The 19,420-nt window shown below is 42.1% G+C and overlaps 2 protein-coding genes and 1 non-coding gene across 4 annotated transcripts in view; 1 reads left to right on the forward strand and 2 right to left on the reverse strand.

The window, feature by feature from the left end:
* The window catches only part of Alkbh1 (alkB homolog 1, histone H2A dioxygenase), a 17,074-nt gene extending 3,698 nt beyond the window's left edge, over window positions 1-13,376 (reverse strand). The window contains exons 1-5 of one of the 2 annotated variants that reach the window (XM_029484527.1): window positions 13,007-13,376; window positions 9,387-9,495; window positions 7,673-7,802; window positions 3,317-3,407; window positions 679-872 (exon numbers count right to left, since the gene is read on the reverse strand). In XM_029484527.1, coding sequence (XP_029340387.1) covers window positions 679-872; window positions 3,317-3,407; window positions 7,673-7,802; window positions 9,387-9,495; window positions 13,007-13,189 — 707 coding nt within the window. In that variant the 5' untranslated portion in view covers window positions 13,190-13,376. Of the gene's footprint in view, window positions 1-678; window positions 873-3,316; window positions 3,408-7,672; window positions 7,836-9,386; window positions 9,496-13,006 lie in introns of both variants that reach the window. The other variant, XM_021179156.2, reaches the window with a different exon arrangement.
* On the reverse strand, window positions 6,754-6,886 carry LOC115032840. The gene has a single exon (XR_003838500.1). It is a non-coding gene; the product is annotated as a small nucleolar RNA SNORA58 (small nucleolar RNA).
* The window catches only part of Slirp (SRA stem-loop interacting RNA binding protein), a 6,315-nt gene continuing 153 nt past the window's right edge, over window positions 13,259-19,420 (forward strand). The window contains exons 1-3 of the mRNA XM_021179157.2: window positions 13,259-13,391; window positions 17,093-17,151; window positions 18,928-19,035. Of these exons, the coding sequence (XP_021034816.1) occupies window positions 13,295-13,391; window positions 17,093-17,151; window positions 18,928-19,035 (264 nt within the window). The 5' untranslated portion in view covers window positions 13,259-13,294. The remainder of the gene's footprint in view (window positions 13,392-17,092; window positions 17,152-18,927; window positions 19,036-19,420) is intronic.

Here is a 19,420-nt window from a genome sequence, read left to right on the forward strand (position 1 = left end):
CCCCCCCCCCCCCCAGTAAATAACACAATCTTGGGGGTCACAGTGTGATCAAATATCCTGCAACAGGGCTCTAAGACTGAACTTAGGTCAACAGGCTTGTAGCCTTTATCTGATGAGCCATCTCACAGGCCTCATCTCCTGCCCCCCACGATTACAAGCAAATGCTGTTTCACATGCCTGGATTTTTACCTGGGTTCTGAACTCAGGTTCTCTAGTGCAGCAAGTTACTTAACTTACTGAGCTATCTCCTCAGCCCACAAGTCATCACTTTGAAACTATTCTGGCTTGCATTTCTGAGTGACCAGCCTATGATCTGCTCCTCATACATTACCATGAGAGCTGAGAGACCTGCTACAAAATAACACGTGATGCAGCAGATGTGCAAAGCATGTGCTGAATCTCAACACATCTAGGTTTTGATGATGCATCTTTTCTTTTAAAACTTCATGCAGGCTTCATGTTTTACTCTGTATGTTGCTCTGCTTTTAAAAAACAAAACAATAACAACAAAAATTGGTTCTAACTCGCTTACTATATATAGCAATGACAATATCTCTCATAAAACCTAAATCTTTACTACTTTCTGCTTTAAAATGCCTTACCAACCAACCAACCAACCAACCAACCAACCAACCAACCAACCAACCAACCAATCTGAAATTCCTGAAATTAAGTTACCTGAAGGAAAGCAAGGGTTTGGAGTGATCTAGCTCAGATCTGTCCACGTGGATTCCCAGTGTGGAGTCTAGGCGGTAGTAATTCAGGATCCCTGCTTCTGCTTGGAAACCCTGAAATCCACAGGCAGTGGCGACTTGCTCTGAGAGGAAAGCCAGGTCAGAAGGGAAAGGTGTATAATGATCTGCTGAGTATTTCTTTGGTAAAAGTAGAGAAAATAGGAAAAATAAACGATCTCAGACCATAGGAAATCGTCGAATAAAATCTTTTACCTCACTAACTACTGTTCAAACAGGCACCTACCCATCTCCCTAGCCCATTCTTTCTTAGGTTCTCCCAACTCAGCTCCGGCTAGCTGGAACCTGTTATACACACTAGGCCAGTGTTCAACTTGAATGATCCTTCTGACTTTGCCTCTTAAGTGCTGGCAAACAAGTGTGCGTGTGCCCTGATCCCCTGCTGGGAATCTCCCCACCCTTGAGGCAATACAGAAATGTAATAATAAACTATTCATTGTATGGAGCACCAGCCATGCAAGGCAGAGGTAAGCCACATAAAACTACACATCTTGGCATATACACAGAAGCAACTTCTCTACCACCCTAGCATATCTGAATCCTAAGCAGGACAGGTCCCTTAGGTTAAAGGCAACCCAGGACTGTTATGACCAAGAGAGCCTAAGGAACAAGACGAGTAACGTAAGTAAGACTGCACTATGAAGGAGACAGTCTGAGGAAATCTGAAAGAACCGTCTCCCCCTTCACTATGATTGTGGATCACTGAGACAAAGATACTTTATTGGTGAAAGATGTCAGAAATAATTAGGCATGGCATCTTGTACTATCACCTCAAATTTTTGTATATGTGAACATCTGTGTTAACATATTAATTATAGATGTGTTTCATTGTGACAATATATATATAAATAAAATAAATAAAATGTATTTTTTTAACCACAGTTATGCCTTAAGTCCTCTTGTTTGCCCTCCCTGCCCCTTCCCTCTTCTACTCTCATGTCTTCTTCTCATTACTCTTACTTTCTTGGTGATCCAGAGTTTTAGCAGTGTTATTTATAGGAACTCTGGTACTTTACCAGTGGCTACTACTAAAGAAAATCTCTTCCTTTCCCAGCAAGTATATAGTTCCACAGGGAGGGTGGGGTTCCTATTTAACATTTTAATATTTATTAAAACACTATAGTCAGTTTGCAACCTGACTTGATGGCTATTTACTTGGTCAATCTGATAAGATGATATGCTTAAAACATCTGGATTAAGTCTGACTTAAATCATGGCCTAGGGAGGATCTTAAATTGGAAATCTTTTCTCAGCCATTTATCTCCATAGCCTGCTTTTGTTTCTCTTAACCCTCACCCTCAGCATATGCTGCTCAAGCATGACAAGCCTGCCATTAGGAGTCAGGGCTTTCTGGACTGTGCATACCTGTAGGTCAGATGCTCCTTCACTCTCCCTGCTTCCTGTGCTAAATTAAACTAACATCTTGGGGGCTGGAGAGATGGCTCAGTGGTTAAGAGCACTGACTGCTCTTCCAGAGGTCCTCGGTCCAATTTCCACAGGGTGGTTCACAACCATCTCAAATGGGATCTGATGCCCACTTCTGATGTTTGAAGACAGCTACAGTGTATTCATATTTATAAAATAAATCTTAAACAACTCCACTAGTGTTCTGGTGCAGTCTAGTTGGAACAAGTCACAAAATCATCAAGAATGGAACCAATTGTAGGTAAAACAATGCTTTTCTGTGGATGGCTTTTGCTCTTTGATTGGAACTTTTGTTTCTCTTCTTTTTTAGTTTTTATGAGACAGGGTTTCTCTGTGTAACAGCCCTGGCTGATCTAGAACATGATCTTATAGACCAGGTTGGCCTTGAACTCAAGAGATCTGCCTCCTGTGTGATGGGATTAAAGGCACAAGCCATTCTTAAACTGGAAGGTTGTTGTTAAAGATACTAAGGTGCCCTATATTATTTTGAGCTTAAGTCCTTTAGACAATTACTCAGGGCTGCTGTCTAGTCTTGCCCCATTGATAACTTTAGACACATCCAAACTGCCTGCACATTGTTCTCCTTTCTTATTGCCTATGGTTTTCTTTGAATATTCTTGTAGTTCTTAGTAATTTTCAATTCTCATTTTCTTAGTAAAGAAAGGGTAATTTCGAAGTACGCAAAAATAATTAGACCAAATGAAAATATGCATTGGTTAGCTTTTGTCAGGATATCTAACTGCTTAGAACAGTGAGGTACAGCTAGAAAGACTTCACAGGTATCAGTCAGTCAAATAATCTAAGCTTTTACAAACATGATTTAATGTGTATGAGTGTTTCACTTGTATGCATATCTGTGTACCGTGTGTGTACTTACTGCCCAGAGAGGCCAGAGGAGAGCTTCAGATCCCTTGGTGGATATGAGCTACCACATGGGTGCTGGGAATCCTCATGAGGTCAGAGGAAGGATTCAAGGCAGAAGTAAAGGAGGCAATGGTCACAGCCCCTCCTTTAAATGGTATAGGCATGCTCATGACACTCTTTGCTATGGCCATGGTATTTCATGTTTGTTTAGGAACAAATCTAACCACAGGGGCCCAACAACCTATAAATGTACAACAAAGAAATAAAGCAAATACCTTACTGTCCCAGTTATAATGGTAGCCCAGGGTGACCCAGCGCAGTCTCTCTAGTAAACTTCGGGGTCTTCGCTTAGTCACTTCTTTAGACCTGCAAAGATTATAACCAAGAGAATTTAATCATCTTTAAAAAAAAGATTTATAATCCATTTATTTACTTGAGTACACTGTAGCTGTTGTAAGCCTTCATGAGGTTGTTGGAAATTGAATTTTAGGATCTCTGCTTGCTCAGGTCAACCCCGGCTTGCTCCGGCCCAAAGATTTATTTATTATTATATGTAAGTACACTGTAGCTGACTTCAGAGGCAGCCAAAGAGGATGTCAGATCTCATTATTGGTGGTTGTGTGCTACCATGTGGTTGCTGGGATTTGAATTCAGGACCTTTGAAAGAACAGTCAGTGCTCTTACCTGCTGAGCCATCTCTCCAGCCCCTTGGGGTTGGTCTGAGGCACTGTATATTCAGTTGCTGATTTCTGTGCCCACAGATCTGATACCAGTCTGGATGCTAGCACTGTCATGATTATTGAATCATCTTCTCTATCAATATTGTGTAAAGAATGTTCTAGAATTATCTGATTGGTTAATAAAGAGTTGATCAGCCTATGGTTGGGCAGAGGAGACAGGAAGCCTGGACTTCTGATCCCAGGGCCAGGGAAGTAAGAGACCATGAGGTTGCCATGAGGGAGCAGACATGACGATACACACGGACCAGAACAAGCTAGGGCAAGTCAGATGGCAAATAACAAGGCTTTAGAGGGTTAGAATAACTCAGAACTTAGCTAGGCCTGTAGCTTGTTATTAAACTTAACAGGTCTTTGTACCAATTATTTGGGAGCTAGAAGGGGAACTGATGGGTTTATGCTTAGTCTACAGTGTTATATAACAAGGAATTTGATTAAACCCTCAGATTTCCTGACAGCAATCCCACTGTTAATCACGGTAGCCCTTGCATCACACCTGGGTTTATTCTAAGGAGTGATGATTCAGGATGATGCTGAATCCGACAAAAGCCACCGTGTTTTATGTTAAGTGGCATTAGTTGCATTTCCAGAATGGGCGTGGCCTAAAGACTGAATTCAATCACATGGCTATTGACTTGTGTGTATTCATGTGTAAGTGCCTGTATGTGTGTGGATGTGCATGCCCTTAAGAGGCTAGAGGTCAAATTGGGTGTTAATGCCAAGGTGTCTGTCTATCTTGCCTTTACCTAACAGGGGCTTCTTGAATAGACTAGCAAGTAAGCCCCAGGGATTACAAGTAAGTGCCAGTATGCTTTTTGTTGTTATTGAATTCAGATCCTCAAGTTCGAGTGACAAACATTTTACCAAGTAAGTTATCTTCCCAGTCTTTGTATCACGGCAAGGCTATGCCTGGTCTCCCCCTCCCCCTCAACTAAAACAAAATAAATCACCTGGGTTCTGGGGAATTGACCTGCGGTCCATGTTCTAATAAGGAAAAACTTTCTCTTAGCGCCACCTCCCAAGCTCAAATGACTAATGTTTTAATCAGTAGTGACTATTCAACAAAATGCTAAAAAATTTATGGCCACTAGAATTTGGAACTCACTGGCTGGTTTATCAACCAACACATAGAGTACTCTGTCCTGACTTGATATGGAGGGGCAACCACAGTGTTTTCTTCTAGTGAATTACTAAACACAAAGGGGTCACAAAACACCCCTGAAGCTAAAATCAGTGGTTGTAACCCTAACCCTGACTAGCCTAGGAAGTCCTCAAACCTGATGTCTGAAATAGTTTGTGCTAACTTTGGGCAGCGTCACCAGATCATATTGAGGAACACAGGGCCTAGGCAAGTAGAACTCTATTACCCAATCCCAACTGTCTTCTGAGTGAGACTCTAGCTATAGCACCCGGAACAGAGCACACATCGACACAAAATCACTCTGAAGCCCTGTTTCTCTGAATACTCACGTACTACAGCTTTACTGCCTTTCTTTTTTTTTTTTTTTTGGTTTTTCGAGACAGGGTTTCTCTGTGTAGCCCTGGCTGGCCTCAAACTCAGAAATCCACCTGCCTCTGCCTCCCAAGTGCTGGGATTAAATTAGGCGTGCGCCACCAGGCCCGGCTTTACTGCCTTTCTAATAGTCAGATTCTGTGGAGATAAAAGGGAAGGATCCTCAGAGGCCTCTTTGTTCCTGGTCCCCAGCGTGGGAAGACTTTGGGGGAGCTTCCTGAACAGTGCTGCTTTTTACGCTACAGACTTTGGGAGTGGAGAGAACCTCAGGACTGGAGCATAGCATGACCCACATACCTGGACGGATCATCCCAGTGAGAACACTGAGACATACATCACACAGCACCAGGATGAGAACTAGAGCCCCAACTGATTTTTAGTGCTGTCAGCACAAGGTCTCAGAATATCAATTTCTTCTGGCTTTGACAACTTAAGGCATAACCACCACCATTTTTATTTTTGCTAATAGACAGAAAAGTATTCCCCATTGGCTATTAATTGATTTATTACAGAGGTTCATCTGAGCTATCTCAGAACGCAGCTGAGATTTCTATAATCATATCAGAAGGAAAGAATAAGTTATTTGAAAACACAGGCTGGTTTAGTGCTATTAAGCACTGTAATTTCTTTCTCTTTTCTTTTTTTTTCCCCGAGACAGGGTTTCTCTATGTAGCCCTGGCTATCCTGGAACCCACTCTGTAGACCAGGCTGGCAGAGATCTGCCTGCCTCTGCTGGGATTAAAGGCGTGCGCCACCACTGCCCGTCAAGCACTGTAATTTCACTCAGCCACCCCGTCCCTTACACTGCCTTCAGTCCTAAGGGAAGCACTAAAAGCTGAAGAACAGGGAAGGTTTCCTTCCCTCACGGCTCCTACATGTACCTCAAACTATGGACTAAGGAAGCTTTAAAGGAAACCACTTTCCCTTCCCACATAAGACAGTCTTTTATTTCCCCTAGAATCAGGCTAACAGTTTATGGCATGAAGGGCAGATGGGCCACCAAGCTGGTATCATTCCAACAAGCATCTCCTAAGGACTTCTCACCCACATTCACAACACTCAGGAAGGAAACGTTAAAAAACTTGGTCAAGATTCCCCAGCTACTGTGGACCTGAAGACAGGCAATCTGACTCCAGAGCTGCTGCTCTAGTGTTAAACCCTGTACAGTTTGGTCCTACTCTACCTAAAATGCCCACTTCCTGTTTGTCTACTGTACCTGTGACTGCCAGGAAGCATCTCCTATAAGTTAGTCCAACCCTGCCACATCAGTGACCACTCTCAAGTTCATGTATAAACTCTACACTGGATTTTGCCAATCAATCTATTTAAATGTCCTTATTCACGTTTTTACAAAAATCATAGAAGTCAGGAAGTGTTTTCTTGTTTCCCCTTTTAGAATAGAAATAAACAAGCAGGTTAAATACCACCACCCTGCAGCATGAGAACTGAGCGGATGGAAGCAGAATGTTGGAGTACTGCAATTCACCCAGCTACTGAGTAAGCTGGTTAACTTGCATGAACTCCAATTACTCTCGCATACTCTGTCCCCCCTGCTTGGCCACAGACAGAGTCAAGCAAGGTCTACGGATATGCCCATCTTCTTTTGAATCTGAAGTACACACCTCACAGAACATACTGTCTCAAATACCACATCTCTGCTCAGACTGGTTAATACCTCTAACCAGACTGTCCACTGTTCTGAATGGCAAATCTCTTGTCATTTTTGAAGAATAGTTGAAATGGCCAGAGAGAGAGAAAAAAATTAGATACAATTATAAAAACCAGTATTAAAAAGTAATTTTTCGTGGATACATTCACCCTGTTTAGAAGAATTATTTCCTCTGTGTTCCCCAAGCTCCTACCCACTATTACAAAGTTTTCTCAGCTCCACTGTAATTACTTTCATAGGTAATTCCTTTAAAGATTACTCAATGAGAAGAGTGTCCATATCCTAATAAGTTTTGTGTCTCAATGCCTAGGTACCCAATTGATTTCTCCAATGAGTATTTGTGGAATGAATGTTGAAACATCAACATCCAGGCACTAGTTCTTCCATGAGCAACAACAGACCCGTCACAAAAAAAGCTAGCGTGAGCAACTCCATGTAAAACACAAGTGCTATTAGTTCTTCTTATGAGTCTTTAAAGGAACATACTTTATATAAAAATGCCTGAATCAGAATTAAAACAACATGTGATGATGAATGTGGACGAACTCAGTGTCTAGAACTCAGTGTCTAAGCTACGATAAAAATCTTCAAAGTGGATCTCAGTTTAATATAACCGTTAAATCCTCTGTCCAAATGTTCTTGGGGAAACAAAAGAACAGTGCTGTGTAGAAATGGGGGGAGGGGAGCCAAACAAAACAACCCAGCTACTCACCTTAGGACCTCTTTGCTCTGTTCCCACAGTCCTTGGGTCTCTTCTTTAGTCATGTGCTTGTCCAGGTTACATACATTAGGTTTCTGGGAGTACAACTTAAGGCACTGTTTTACCCAGTGCCTCTGGCATCCTGGGAGGAAGGGGTTTGGAATGAAAATAAATCCTATAAAAGACAAAAGATGGGTGTATATGTGTGTGTGTTGAAATTTTTCTGGATTCTTTTTTCATATTCTTTTCTTTTCGGTTTTTCGAGACAGAGTTTCTCTGTATAGCCTTGGCTGTCTTGGAACTCACTTTGTAGACTAGGCTGGCCTTGAACTCAGAAATCCGCCTGCCTCTGCCTCCAGAGTGCTGGGATTAAAGGTATGCGCTGCCATGCCCTGCTCTTTTTTTGTATTCTTATGCCTACTATTCTCTTGTTTACTTCCCATATCCTTACTATTTAAAGTTAATGAAAAACCAACTTCTGACGAACATGAGACAGTGTAAATATCTGACTTTTGGGGACATTCTCAAGAGGAATACATAATCTACAAAGTTAGCTGTCAACCGTGTTATCCTAAAGCAACTTTAGAACTGAAAATTCACCCTTAGACTTTTATCCAGTCCCAATAAGTCACAAGACTCCCCCAAGTCACTTTTGCATATAGTAAGTCTACCTCCAATACTGGATTTAATTAATCATACATTCATCCAGTAAGTGGAACACTAGTTACTAGTCTATTTTGTTTCTCAGCATCAAATCTACCTTTCTTGAACATATAAATACATATAAGTCCAATTTCAGAACATCTGACACCGTCTTCTTGCTTTGACCAGCACTGTACACATGTCGTGCACAGACCAAGTGTAGGCAAAACCCCACACTCCAACATAAGAAAATACTATTCTAACATTTCCAAAAGATTAAGAATATGTCTGATCCAGTGCACACTTTTGAAGTAACTCCCAATTTAATGCCTCTAGGCAGTCTAGTTCAGAATGTGGCTCATTTGGCTGTAACTCCAGCTGCAGAGATCTGATATACTCTTCTCTCCTCTAAGTACGTATGTGCACGTACCCTTCTCCACCCCATATGTAATAAAAAAATGTTCTCAACTTAGGCCAGAGATATGGGCCAGCAGTTAAGAGCACTTCCAGAGACAGTTTTGGTTCCAAACACTAACATGGCAGCTCACAACCATCGTACAGGGCTGCAGAGATGGCTCAGCCGTTAAGAACACTGACTGCTCTCCCAGAGGTCCTGAGTTCAATTCCCAGCAACCATATGGTGGCTCACAACCATCTGTAATGGGCATCTGATGTCACCTTCTGGTGTGTCTGAAGACAGCTACAGTATATCCACACACATTAAAACAAAACAAAACCCAAAAACCAAAATAACAAACCACAGATGTAGCTTTTACCAAAAATCTAAATTATTCAGTCTATTATTCCCTTAAAATTCTGGCAGAGTTGAGGTTCACAGTTATGGCAGAGTTTAGAGTCTATCTTTAATTTTTTTCATTTAATTTGTTACGATACTTCTGAGTTTCCTTAGTCTTTGGTAACATTAAACAGACTACTTTTCAGAGACGGCAAAACTAGGATAGGTTCCGGGTCGGGCATGAATGTGTTTTAGGTATGTTAAAGAACATATCTATTCACAGCTCTTGCTATGGAAGAAATCAGAATGACTGCCTAACTTCCCATTCTCTCTCACAGAGGCCCTTACCAGGATAGCCTTCGAGTCCATAGGCCCGCCACTTGCTCACAGGTTCAAGTCCCACCCTCTCGGCATCCCGCTCAGTGACAGAGGACACATTCAGAGGAAACCTGACCACCTGGAAGGAGAAGAAAGCTAAGTCAGTGGGCAAGTTATCCCTGAGAATCCGAGACCTCCTAAGACATTTCTGCTGTGGGTTCTTAATACAAGCTTCCCTCACCTACTTGACCTATGGCCAGTTTATGCATCTAACAAATATTATTTTCTGAAAAATTAAGCTAGACTGGTTTTGGCTTTCTTTTATTTTTTGGTTTTTTGAGACAGGGTTTCTCTGTGTAGCCTTGGCTGTCCTGGAACTCACTCTGTAGACCAGGCTGGCCTCGAACTCGGAAATCCGCCTGCCTCTGCCTCCCGAGTGCTGGGATTAAAGGCGTGCGCCACCACGCCCGGCTTCTTTTATTTTTAAGACACATTCATTTTATGTGTATGAGTCATTTGCCTGTATGTATGTGTACCATGTACATGCCTGGTGCCTGTGGAGATGAGAAGTATTGGATTGATTCCCTAGCATTGGAGCTCTGCATGGTTAGGAGCTGCCATGTAGGTCCTGGGAACTGAACCCAGGTCCTTTAGAAGAGTGGAGAGTGCTCTTACTGCTGAGCCATCTCTCCAGCCCTAATTTTGACTTTCAAGATAACCTTTTTCTATGAGAACACACTTTTGCTAATTTAAGAGGATTCACAAAACGCATTTGCAAGTACAATATATCTCAGGTCACAATGCTATTTGGTCTGGCTAGTGCTAAAACATGGCTTCTGAAGCACTTTGTTGTAGTTACCAATAGGAAAATATCAGGCAGGAGTAGGTTGAGAAAATAGAGTACTCTAGCCACAAAGTTATTTCCATAAAACACCAGGGGTCCCATTTGCTGACATTGCTACCTTTAGAGCAAATGCTAATTCTAGAACTTTGTTTTTATTATTAAAAAATAAATCATTAGGAGCTCATAAAGTTTTCTTTGCACACAAGGACATCTTATAGATGAGTCATTACACTGGCTAAGGCCCAGCAGGTAGCCGGGTGTCATGGCACACACATCTTTAACCCCAGCACCCGGGAGGCTGTGATTTTGAGGCCAGCAGGGTCTACAAATCCAGTTCCAGGACAGCAGCTGGGGATACAAAGAGACATTCTATCTAAAGAAAGAAAGAAAAAAAGAACCCACCAAACTAAAAAAAACACCCAAAACCAAAACAACCCACAACTTAAACAAAAATTGAAACCAAATCCAAAACCCCTAAAACTCAATGTCATGGGCTGGTGAGATGGCTCAGTGGGTAAGAGCACCCAACTGCTCTTCCGAAGGTCCAGAGTTCAAATCCCAGCAACCACATGGTGGCTCACAACCATCCGCAACGAGATCTGGCGCCCTCTTCTGGAATGTCTGAAGACAGCTACAGTGTACTTACATATAATAAATAAATAAATCTTAAAAAAAAAAAAAAACCAAAAAACCTCAATGTCATAAGAAAACAAACAAAAAAACCCTGAAACCACTTCACTTTTCCATGAATAATAGAAGTGGCTTGCTTTAAAATGCCTCTTTTTCCAAAGGTAAAGGAGCTTTTTGTTATTGCTAATGGGTTTTGGAGATGAATCTCTTACTATGTAGTCCTGGATGTCTGGGAATTCAGAGTTCTGTCTGCCTGCCTCTGTCTTCAAGTCCTGGAAATAAAGGTGTGCGCCACGCCTGGCTTGAGAAATGAGCTTCTGTTTCAATCATTCTCCAAGGATGGAAAATTCCTGACAAAATAACAAATAACTGGCATATAAACAGGCCTCAAACAATAAGAACAACAAAAATGCCTTTCTCTTTGTCACTGGGAAATCATCAAATCCAGTGTCTAAACACGCTAGGCAAACACTCCACCACAGAGCTGCATGCCAGGCCCACCAATCTTTACAATAAAAATGACTATCAGAAACTTCCGGAGAGTCTTGATCAGCTTAAGTTTTCTAGTTACACATTGCTGGCAAAATATTTGGTCATGAGTTCTTAAATAGGTCACTGGATACTCAGATACATCCTCAGACCATAAGATTTACAAAATCACTCTTTATGCCAAAGAAGCCAAGGCACTGACTGAGCTTTTTGAGGGAATTTTTTTTTTTCCCCTTTCTGATTTTTCTCTAGCCATTTTTCCTACACTGCTCTAACCTGACGTTCTGTGACAATAGCTTCTCTAAAATGCTAGCATTAACCTGCTGAGCTGGTTAAACTGACAAGCCAAGCTTACATTTAATCAATCCGTACTATATTTTTGAGCACTGTGTAACAAAAAAAGAGCACTTCTGGGAGGTGTGAGGACGTGCATTACCGCAGGATGGAGATAAAGGACTGAATGACCCAAGGGCTCTTCAGAGTCCAATGTTAATCTCAGGCACATGCTTTCCACACGTAATTCACATGACTCTAAAACCTTATCTGCTAACAAACTTTCTGAGAAGTTGAGAGTTTTGGACTCCAATTTTACCTACCTCTGAGCTAGTTAAGAACTTCTGATGTGACCATCCCTGCACAATAAATACCAAGGCCAAATATGGGGTTACATTTTTTTCTCTCTTAAGTGACTACAAAGACATCCTGGTTCAGTTAGCTGCCAGCCTGGGCTCTCAAACGAGACTCTGTCTCAACAGAGACAGAGTTTAAGTTTTTTTTTTTTTTTTAAATATGACTATGGCCAGGCAGTGGTTGGTGCACACCTTTATCCCAGCCCTCAGGAGGCAGAGGCAAGGATACACAGAAACCCTGTCTTGAGAAACCATACATAAATAAAAATTTAAAATGTGACCATGGGAAACAAACACACACACCACTAGAGCCACACTTTACCCTCTGCCCCCTACACTTTACCCTCTGCCCCCTTTCTTCTCATTTTGTTCTCTTTACGCAGAAATAGGTAGGGTAGGAAGGTTGTTTAGATTTAGCTTAGAAGTCTATTTATTTATATGTGTACGAGTGCTCTCCTGTGGAGCTCAAGGGAGGGTGTCTGATCCTCTGGAAACAGAGTTACGGACGGCTGTGAGCTGCCACGTGGATGCAAGGAACTAAACCTAGCTCTTAACTCTCCAGGCTCCTAGATTCTTAGGGAAAAAACCCCTAATTTTACCTTTATTTTCAAAGTCTCAGGCCCAACAGATTAGCGGTTTGAGACATATTAAATGGCTGCTTTTATCTGAAGCTATGAGGCCACCCTAACGTCCACGAAGATGTTCTTCTGGGCATTACACAAAATAACGTATTAGATTAAGCAAACAGTTAAGGAGTTACGCGCAATTTCCAGATTTTTTTTTTCTTTCTCTCTCTCTTTCTTTCTTTCTTAGCAAGGTCGCGTGGGTTGAGTGAAATGGCGGCAGGGCACAAGCCGTGGCCCGCGTGGGTTGGGGGAAATGGCGGCAGGACACAAGCCGCGGCCCAGAGCGTTGGGACAGCGAGGCAGCTGGTCGCTCATCGCTCGACATTACAGCTCACTGGACAGGCCCAGCAGGGGCTTCCCCGCAAAGCCGGCTCGGAGGTGGCCCAGCCGGCCGCTAGGCGTGCGGAGCGGCGCACACTACTCCCTTCCTACCTGGGGCACGCCGGGCTTCGGGCTCCGAGCCAAGTGCGCCTCTGAGAAGTCGATGACGGCTCCCAGGTCCGCTGTCCCCGGCCGGCTCTGCCGGTAGAAGCGGAAAAGCTTCCGGAAAGCATCCTCTCTGGGATCTGCAGCCAGCGTGGCTAATGAAGCCACCGCAGCCGCCATCTTCCCCATCTCGAGGCTGCCAACAGTTTGGCCCGGAAGCAGAACTCGAAATTCCGGCTCTGGCAGGTTCTTCCGGGGTCACGACTCCAGGGTTTCGATTCATTCCGTTTTAACATGGCAGCCTCCGCCATAAAGGGGCTTAGCGCACTGCGTTCCAGTACTGGTCGACCTATTGCGTTTGTCAGAAAAATTCCTTGGACCGCGGCAGCGAGTGAGTGATGGAGATGAGGAAGGGCGCAGTCTTTATGTTTTATTTTAAGTAGCGCGTAAAACCTATGTACAAACTCGCAAAACATAACTTCTCTGTAGAGAACCTTAGTCTACATGGTCGATGGGTTAGGTCAGGCGGTTTGCTTTTTTTTTTTTTTTTTTAAATTACTTATTTATTATTTTTTAAGGAGCGCTTTCCTAAATTTGCCCGTCACCCTTGCGCCTTGCTCAGGGACGCATGCTGATACTCTTTTGAAAAGAACACAAGTGGTTTGCTTTTGAGTAAACTCTTGCGCAGAAAATTTTGCTTCTGGTTAACTCTATAGGCACGATCCTCTCCACTCGCCCGATCGACAGTACTCAGCGATTCGGAATGATTTGGTGGAAAGAATAATTATTTGCTTACTTGGACACTCACGAGTCAGAAGGAGCTATTTTGACCTCAGGGGAGCTTGACTTTCAAGTGGCAAGAACGTAGGGGTGGAGATGAGAGAAGAGATTTCATTTGGTTCAAAGATGAAATTTGGACCAGGGAACTGATAAAGGGGATGAGTCGGAATCACTTAGTTTTTAAAGTAAAACCAACAGCATTCTTGCTGGTTTGCGGAGAATGGTGTACACTCCAGATTCCTAGCATAGATGGCCAGCGGTTTTAGAATTGAGGAAGAAGAAACCTAGAGAAGATTAAAAATTGCAGGGTGTGAATTTGAGCTGCTTGTGGGGCCACTGGACAGCATTTGGACAGAGGTAGCTTGTGATTGAAAAGTGGATTCTTAGAATTCCAAACTAGTAATTTTAATAGTTGTATAATCCGAATAATGAAGTCAATATGGCAAAGGGTCTCATAGGAGAACCCATTTAATTGTCTAAAAAGTGGAATCTGTAACCCCTCCCCCATAGAATTGGGGAGAGGAAGAAATAAGTTTATATATGAACTTGGTAGATTTACGCTAGAATGTAAGTACCTAACAAGTGATAGTGGTTCTATTTGAATGGTTGTTAAAATTGGTGCACAGAAAAGGAAAGTCTGGGGATAGAGAGTTGGTTAGTTCTCCAATGACTTAGCACTTTTGCTTTTGTCAGTTGCAATTTAAAGTATTTATATATGTTTGTCAGTGTGGGTGAGTACAGGTAAATGAAGGTGCCCCATGTAGTACAGAAGGGGGCATTGCATCCACAGGAGCTGGCATTGCAGGCAGTTTAAGCCCTCCTGATGTGCATCCTTAGAACTGAACTTGGGTCCTCTGTAAGAGCAGTATGTACTCCTTTTTGTTGTTGTTGTTGTTGGTGGTTTTTTGAGACAGGGTTTCTCTGGGTTTCTCTGTGTAGCCTTGGCTGTCCTGGAACTCACTCTGTAGACCAGGCTGGCTTTGAACTCAGAAATCTGCCTGCCTCTGCCTCCCAAGTGCTGGGATTAAAGGCGTGCGCCACCACTGCTAGGCCAGTATGTACTCTTAATCACTGAATCATCTCTCCAACCTTTATTTTAAGCATGATCTCATACTATAGCCTGCTGAGATTACAGTGAGACACCATGCCTGGCTAAGTTCAGATTTTTAAATTTGCTCATCAAAACTTAAAATCCAAGAGCATTTTTTGGGTAATTATTAACATATAGATTAGCCCCATTGAAAGTGTAGAATATAGTAATTTCTTAGTTTTTGTGGCTCAGGTGTAGTTATATGATTGGAATAAGATCTGTGTCCCTTATGGTGAATGTCAAATCCACCACAGTGTTCTCCCTTACATTCTGTTAAACTTTGTAGAGAGCCTGAGGGTTTTCACAGGCATCTCCTAGGTTCAAGTTTCCATTCTACCAGGGTTGATTTGAAACCTTTCAAACTCCTTAACATTGAAACTTTTTTTTTTTTTTCCAGTTCATTTCATTTAGCAAATACTTACATGGTATCTAGGCATTGCTTTTAGTATCTACAGTACACTCTCCTGAAGTGCTTTGGTAAAAAGCTTACCTTCTAGAAGTGGTTTCCTTAGTGTGCTGGCTTTCTGTTGCCCTGACAGAAAATCTGATATAAACAGTTTAAAGGAAGAAATAGTTTTAGTCCATCTTTCAGCCCAGTTTTACCCAGGCTTGTATGGGTTTGTCTTGTCATAGTATATCATATCGGGAACAGAATGTGGAGGACGGCTTCAAGAGTGAATAAGATTCAGAGGCCCCAGTGTTCCTTCACAGACAAGCCCCTCCCATTGCTATAACAGCCTTCCACTAACTATATCCTAAAAGGTTCCTACCTCCAGTAGCACCACAGGCCTTTAGCATGGGGCCAATGAAGAATATGAACGATCCAAACCATAAGATTGGAAATGTTTTCTAGAATGATTATTGTCTGGTTTTAACATGTATGTTTGGCCTAATCTCCAGTTACTATGTTCTCTGAGGCCCAGATCTTGCCAATCATTAGGGCCTTTCAGAAATTTAGCCTCTGATTCTTGAAGGATTATTTGATGTTTAATCATTTATTCAGCCATGATTGAAAAGCTTTACTGTACAACACAATTAGCATGGAGTACCTTGTTTAGCCTGTAGTGTAGTGGTGGGATGGAGACTCACAAACAAGAAGTACAGACAGTTGGGCCAGTGATACTTAGATTAACTTGGAACTGTCTTACTTTCTGTTGCTGCAATTTAAAGGAGGAGTTTCTTGGGGACTTCAGATTCAGAGCATGAGGCCATGACCATGGTGGGGAGCATGACGGCAGGCAGGCAGGCATGACACTGGAATAGTTAGTTGAGAGCTCATATCCTGAGACAACCATCAAGAGGCAGAGAGAACAGCTGGGAATTTTGTGGGCTTTTGAAACCTCAGTGCCAATCCTCAGCGACGCACCTCCTTCTGCATGGCCAAACCTCCTCATCTTTCCCAAACAGTTCCACCATCTGTAGACCAAGTATTCAAATACATGAGCCTATAAGGCTATTCTCATTCAGTCCGCCACAGGGACATGAGTAATATTAAAAATATAACCCTGTAAAGAAGAACCACTGTAGAGAGAAAGGTACCATGTAGTTTTATCTTTAAGATCAGGTACTGGAAACCTTTTGAGATCTCACAGGAAGAGTACTGTATTCTATCTAGTATGAACTCAGTAAGATAATAGTCAATGTATTGGGTTAGCCTGGAAAAAAAACCCATACAATTTAGGTCAGAGGAGATGAGCGTACTGGCATATGGAAGAGCACCTACATACACAAAGAAGGGAATCCACAGGATAGGACATAGAATTGAGTTTGCTGTACTTAAAAGTAACATGGCCAGCACTAGGAATAAAGCAAGCAGCAGCAGTAGGACTCATCTTGTTTGGAAATCTTTACTGTATCTGGCAGGACACTGGGCTGTCACGATTTGTGCCTTCTGCTTAGAGGGATTGTACTCATATACCCAGTGCAGTACACAGTTCCTGCTGTGGTGAGATAACCAGTTGAGTATGGAGACTATAGCCAGTTCACCAATTTATCTGTCCATGTTCCCATCCCACCGTCACATCTGGTGCTTTATAGCATCATTCACTCATGTAGCTGGTTTTAGAGTCTTCAGACTCAGGAAATGTAAAGTATTCATGAGTTCAGGAATTCTGGAATCTTTCTGAGTTTATCTATAATCTAGAATACAAAATGCAAGATAAATGAACTTATTTTAATATGCTAAATGAACTTATTTTAATATGCCCTCTCACTTCTTACAGGTGAGCTGAGAGAACATTTTGCACAGTTTGGCCATGTAAGAAGGTGCACTGTACCTTTTGTGAGTATTAAAACAGTAATAAAACACCTACTGTGTGTGGGCGGGGTGGCACTGTGCTCCCTCCGGTAGAGCACTTGCCTAGTATGTATGAGCATCTGGGTTTGATTCTCATCTGAGACTGCCAGAAGGAAAGAAAATATCTTTTAATTACCTGATTGATACTGATTAAATCATTCGCAGTTGTTTATGCATTCTAATTAAAATTTTTTCTATCCAGTGATGGTGGTGGCGGCATCATTTGGGAGGCCTGCCTGGTCTACAGAGTTCCAGGGCAGCCAGGGCTACAGAGAAACCTTGTCTTGAAAAGAACAACCAAACAAAAAGTTATAGTATTACATAATTTCCCCCTTCCTACCCATCCCATGTGTCCACTGGTATTATAATTTGAGTTGGTGTTATAGATCAGAGTTCACAGCTGGGTTAGACCATCACTGCCTTTATCCCATAGCAGCATCTATAGTACCACATGGCATTATGAGACCCAGCCAGTACAAAGGCATCTTCTAGCACACACAGGAGGTCATGTAGCCTGGGCTGGCCTCCAGCTTGCTTAGCAGGGATGATCTTAAATCAGCGAGGATCTCGCCTGCTTCCTAAATGCTGGAATTACAGACCTGTGCCATTATAGCCAACTATCATTTCAGTATTAACACAAATTTTGAATGTCTTGACTTGTGAAAATGGTCCCACGTGAGCATCAGATAGATTGTCTGGATCACTAACTTTTCCTATATCCTATGTTAAGAAAATTACCTTTCAAGTATCAGAGTAATATCCAAAACCTTGTTTTTTGCAGTAGTATAATTTTGTGAGAAAGAGTATTAAGGGCCAAATATAAATCTTCACTAAAGGGTTGGATGAGACAGAGTGCCTGATACTAGGCCAAATACATGATAAACACTCTGCCTCTCCCACAGGGAGGGAGTAAACTGTCTAACTTGAAGCTTGGAGCTATGGTGGTGAAGCTTTTATTCTCTTCTTTTTTTTTTTTTTTTAAATATTTATTTATTTATTATATGTAAGTACACTGTAGCTATCTTCATACACTCCAGAAGAGGACATCAGATTTTTGTTACGGATGGTTGTGAGCCACCATGTGGTTGCTGGGATTTGAACTCAGGACCTTTGGAAGAGCAGTCGGCACTCTTAACCGCTGAGCCATCTCACTAGCCCCTTTATTCTCTTGTTCTTGAGTGAGGATGCTGGGGAATGCACTTGTTGCTCTTCCAGAGGATCTGAGTTTGATTCCCAGCATCCACATGGGATGGGTCACAATGACCTCTAACTCCAGTTCCACAGGGTCTAATTCCCTCTTCTGGTCTCCATGGTGACCTATATACATATGGCATATATTTGTACAGGCACATACCCAGGAACAAAGCATGCAGTGCCATAGCAGTGGTGACGAGGTTCACTGATCTCAGCTATGACCAGATGTAGCTACCTTTGGGGGCTTTCCTAATAAGTAGTTCATTAGAAACAAGAAATAAATGAAACACAAGTACTTCAGTGGCCTTTCCTTTGACTAAAACCATCAGTGGTTTGCTTCTTGGTCTTTTGACTGTATCAAATGTACCTGCAGCAATATCTGTTAATATTTCTTCAATTTCCAGTATAGCAACACTAAAATTCAACTTTGGGTAATCAGGAGGGTATGTAGTAAGGGCTACTGACATGTATTGTTTGAGATCTGATTTTGGCAAATGACAAAGTTGGTAGTTTTATGTGAGTAGGCCCACGGTAATGGGATGCTCATGTTTAAATTTTCATTTTTAGGACAAAGAGACTGGCTTTCACAGAGGCATGGGTTGGGTTCAGTTTTCTTCTCAGGAAGAACTTCAGAATGCACTACAACAAGAACATCATATTATCGATGGAGAAAAAGTAAGTATTTCTGATGTGTGCTCCATATCCCTTTAAAGAGTAGTTGATGTCGTATGAGGTCTGAAAAGTAAAGTCCCTAAAGACCTCTCTTCAGTTTTGGTGCTAGGGATTGAATGCAGAATGCACATGTATGCTAAGTACATGCTTTTCTGAGTTACATTCCCCACATGGAAAACCCTTTGATGGCTTATCAGCATGTATGTAACACAGAACAGTGGAAATAGCAGTGTAGACAAAGGGGCTGAAACCTTATTAGTCCCACCATCTTAAGATGAGTACCGGGAACACAACAGCCACTTGAGTCACTGTGTATGAGTTTCTAAACATGTAAGTAACTATATTATCCTTTTAATGTTTCTTAAAAAAAAAAAAACCAAAAAAACCC

The sequence above is a fragment of the Mus caroli genome, chromosome 12, assembly GCF_900094665.2.
Source record: "Mus caroli chromosome 12, CAROLI_EIJ_v1.1, whole genome shotgun sequence".
Taxonomy (NCBI): domain Eukaryota; kingdom Metazoa; phylum Chordata; class Mammalia; order Rodentia; family Muridae; genus Mus; species Mus caroli.